Source organism: Vespula pensylvanica, chromosome 17 (genome assembly GCF_014466175.1).
Source record: "Vespula pensylvanica isolate Volc-1 chromosome 17, ASM1446617v1, whole genome shotgun sequence".
Classification (NCBI taxonomy): domain Eukaryota; kingdom Metazoa; phylum Arthropoda; class Insecta; order Hymenoptera; family Vespidae; genus Vespula; species Vespula pensylvanica.
This window is the reverse complement of record NC_057701.1, coordinates 1,935,554-1,939,771: the sequence shown is the minus strand read 5'-3', so window position 1 is coordinate 1,939,771 and position 4,218 is coordinate 1,935,554. Positions and strand designations below refer to the sequence as shown.

General features: G+C 27.9%; 1 protein-coding gene across 1 annotated transcript in view; it reads left to right on the top strand.

Annotated features, from left to right (window-relative positions):
- LOC122635232 overlaps positions 1-4,218 on the top strand; it is a 13,859-nt gene that overhangs the window by 5,492 nt on the left and 4,149 nt on the right. Inside the window, exons 8-19 of the mRNA XM_043825192.1 lie at positions 116-252; positions 318-462; positions 1,277-1,423; positions 1,504-1,620; positions 1,719-1,836; positions 1,917-2,178; positions 2,258-2,380; positions 2,487-2,577; positions 2,674-2,810; positions 2,892-3,024; positions 3,095-3,136; positions 3,985-4,104. Of these exons, the coding sequence (XP_043681127.1) occupies positions 116-252; positions 318-462; positions 1,277-1,423; positions 1,504-1,620; positions 1,719-1,836; positions 1,917-2,178; positions 2,258-2,380; positions 2,487-2,577; positions 2,674-2,810; positions 2,892-3,024; positions 3,095-3,136; positions 3,985-4,104 (1,572 nt within the window). The remainder of the gene's footprint in view (positions 1-115; positions 253-317; positions 463-1,276; positions 1,424-1,503; positions 1,621-1,718; positions 1,837-1,916; positions 2,179-2,257; positions 2,381-2,486; positions 2,578-2,673; positions 2,811-2,891; positions 3,025-3,094; positions 3,137-3,984; positions 4,105-4,218) is intronic.

The following is a 4,218-nucleotide window of genomic DNA, read 5'->3' as shown; positions in this document are numbered from 1 at the left end:
GCTTGAGTTTGATATGCATGAGTATCTCTTTGTTCGAAGTAATTGTTAATTTCTTCCTTTTTTTTTCTTTATTGTTAGGTAATACTTCTAATATTTTTGCATTCTTTATGTATAGATGTTGATAGTTGTGGAAAATAGAGCAGAAGCATTTAGGTATTTCAATTTTGCAGTTGCTCAATTGCTTCATCTTTTCTGTATGTGTTATCCTGGTCAAAGAATGATTGATTATAGCACTGATATACGTATTAAAGCGTAAGTATAATACTAATTTTGATATTAATATTCTATTTTCAATACAAACCGATATTTGTTTATAGATATAATGGACTATGGTATGAAGCACCATTGTCGATACATAAATTATTGATATTGGTAATACGAAAAAGTTTGGAACCATCTTATTTGACTGCTGGAAAAATATTTATATTTTGTTTAGAAACTTTTGCAACGGTATGGACAATATAATTATTAATATAAATTACAATATATAAAATTTATTTAGTAATAATTATTGATATTATTTTTTTCATTTCAAGATTTTACAAACTGCTACTTCTTATTTTATGGTAATTTCATCGGTCCATTAATTATCAATATAATAATAATAATAATATTAATAGTTTATAGTTTTAAAATAGTTTAAGATAATCGTTCTATTTATCACATCCGTGTACTAAATTGTACGTACAAAAAAAAAAAAATAAAATAAAATAAAGAAGAAAAGAAAATGTACTGAATTGAATGTAAAAAAAAAAAAAAAAAAAAAAGAAAATTAAGAAAATTAGAATATCTACAATTATGTAATTGCAATTTGAGCCTTCATACAGAAATCAAAAAAAAGAATTTACCTTGGAGTATAATCTTCGATATTTTTCTTTCGACGAAAAAGAACACAAAGTAGTAAGTACAATAAAATGATAGTTCACAGAGACTAGTATACATTAGGTACATACACTCATAAAAAATCAGTATCGGGTGGGATTGAATAATAAATTCTATGACAACTACTCGTTTCTATACATTGCACGTTTGACATCAAGAAAATTATATACCATTTGGTCTAACAGTAAGTTTCATTCTTCAAAAACCTATCTTATTTGTCTGTTAAACCCAGTAGAGGGATGATTGATACTTGTTCCCTTTTCTTTGACACTATAGAATCATATTTTCGATTAAAGATAGCTTTCTGATTATTTTATGTTGATCCCTCCCAACAAGGGGAATCCTTTCTTTCTTCCTTCTTCGATTACTACAGTATAGTTTGTTCTTTTGAAACACCATGGAGGTTTTCGAGCATCCTTACTATAGACTTAACAGACGTCTCTTGTTACTAGTAGGACAATGGCCTTATCAGGATAAGTTCGATCGAGTTTTTCGTATGTGCTTTGTGATTAGCCTGTTGATTAGTTTTGGTGTTACTCAGGTAATATATATCATTCTTAAATATACATCCATGTGTATTCATTTATTAAATATTTATTTTTCTTGTAAACTTAACGATAGATATCCTTGTTGTACACTAATGGAAACGTTGATACATTGATAGAAATTATACCTCCTATAACTTCATTGATAACTATCACCTCCAAATATTCCATGTTTTATATATCCAGAAATAATGTGAGTTTGTATAATTACATTATTTTCTTCTTTTCGTTAAAATCGAGATATACACTAATAATATCTATGCGACGAAAATCTTTTTTATTTTGTCACAGATTAAAAATCTTTTCGAACGTATAATAAAACATTGGAAATTATGGGAGTCCAAAGAAGAAATAGATATCATGCGTGAATATAGCGAGGAAGGACAATTGTTAACTTTTTTGTATACATGTAAGATACGCACACATTTAATATAGATTATCACTAATAATCTTGTTACATAGATAACATTATTTTTTTACCATCTACAGCATATATATACTCGTGCATGACGTTGTTCCTTTTAATGCCATTTTTTCCATGTATCATGGATGTAATTGTACCATTAAACGACTCTCGACCTTTGAGACCAATATTTAAAAGCGAATATTTTATCGATGAAGATCAACATTTCTTTCCAATCTACTTTCACATGAGCATAGTAATCGTTATTGGAATAACAGTATTAATATCAGCTGATATCCTTTTGTTGGTATTCAACTCACACGTTTGCGGTATATTCACAGCAGTGGGGTAACAAATATTTGATAAAATGTCCGATTATAATTTCCTCTTTCTTTTTTTTTTTTTTTTGTAACTTCATCGATTACAGATTTCGTCTGGAACATTTGTTAAAGAGTCAAACTGATTTGACAACTTTGTTAGATCATCGTTCTCGAAGGATGTGCTTTGAACATGTCATCCGTACCATTGAAATACATAAAAGGGCATTAGAGTTAGTACATAAAGATTAATAATTTTATGTAATTAAAAATTTAATTGTGGTTAAAATTTTTTTTTATTTTCTTGTTTTCTTCTTCTTGTTTTGGTTTTTTCAAAAGGTTCGCTGAACTCATTGAATCTTCTTATTCGTTTTTTTTACTTTTCCAAGTTGGCTCGAGTTTGGTGTGCATGAGTCTTTCTTTATATCAAGTAAGTCATAATTATTTCCTGTCTTTTTTTTTTCCTTTTTTTTTTTTTTTTTAGATATCGTATCAATCATTTTAATCATTTGTATTCTTGTTATAGATACTAATAGTGTTGAAAAAATCGAGTGAAGCGTTCAGATATATAGCCTTTGCAGCTGCTCAACTCGTTCACATTTTTTGCATGTGTTATCCTGGTCAAAAGATAATCGATTATAGCAGCGATATATGTATTAAAGCGTTAGTAACATAATTGATAATAATGCTAAATATTCTATAATTATTCATTTATCTTTATATTAATCATTTTTGTTTTTATAGGTATAGCGGACTGTGGTATGAGGCACCAATCGAAATACACAGATTAATATTATTAGTAATCCGTAGAAGTCTCCAGCCATGTTATTTAACTGCTGGAAAAACATTCATATTTTGTTTAGAAAGCTTTTCAACGGTATGATATTATAAATGTTAATTCTATAGAAAAATTTGTTTGTTTCACAACGATCAATTTTTCTTTTCAGATCGTGCAAACTTCCACTTCGTATTTTATGGTAATTTCATCGGTGCATTAGCTATCAATGTTATTAATTACTTATAGTTATTATATAGGTGTCGATTAATCACGTGCAATAATCTTTACACGTTGATAATTCTCGTTTGAAGATCATGAAAATCTTCTCTCTTGAAAACTAGATTAGAATTGTATTAACTGAAATTAAATATATAAAAAAGAAATTAAGAATATATATTGGTTTAAGAGTATAATGCATATACAGCACTAAGTAATTAAAAAGACAAATTGATATGAGAGTACAATGGTGTTAAATATGCGATAAGACAGTAGTGAGTAGACTTATTCGTAGAGAAAAAATCAATTAAATAATAGATTTGATTTTGTATAGGGGAGACGACAAAGATCTGAAGCTTTTCTGAAGTTAAAGAAAATTACATACTTTCAAGTTTCTTTTTCCAATCGGGAAATATTTTTTTTTTTTTGACAGTCACTTGACAGCAAATTAATACTTGTCCATTCGACGTGATACAATATGCAGGTAACACGAAGGGGATTTTCTATGAGAAAAAAGATCTCTGATTATTTTATGCCGATCTACCCAGTGAAAGGGGTACTTACATCGATAACTTTAGAATGCTTTATGCTTTCGAAACGTTATGGAGACATTTGAGCACCCTTATTACAAAGTTAACAAACGTTTGTTAGTGCTGATAGGGCAATGACCTTATCAAAATTCGAATGATTGTTTTTTCCGTAGATTCATTGTTAATCTTATATTTACAGTTTTTGTTATCACACAGGTATTAACAAATTTAATATATGACTGTGTATGTGTATGCGAGTATATGTAACAAAATTTTAATTAAGTTATTGTGTTAACTATAAAATTATCGACAGATAGCATTGATTTGTTCCTGTAATGGAAATATCGATGTGATACTCGAAAGTATACCATTTATATCTTGTTTTATTATTATCGCAATTAAATATTACACCTATCAGATGCAGAGAAGTAAAGTAAGTTTTCTTGTAATTAATTTAATAGTTGAAATCAATATAATTGTAAATGATCATATTTCAGCTCCCTTTTTTCATGTAATTTCTTCTTTCTTATATTACTTTTTTTTTTTT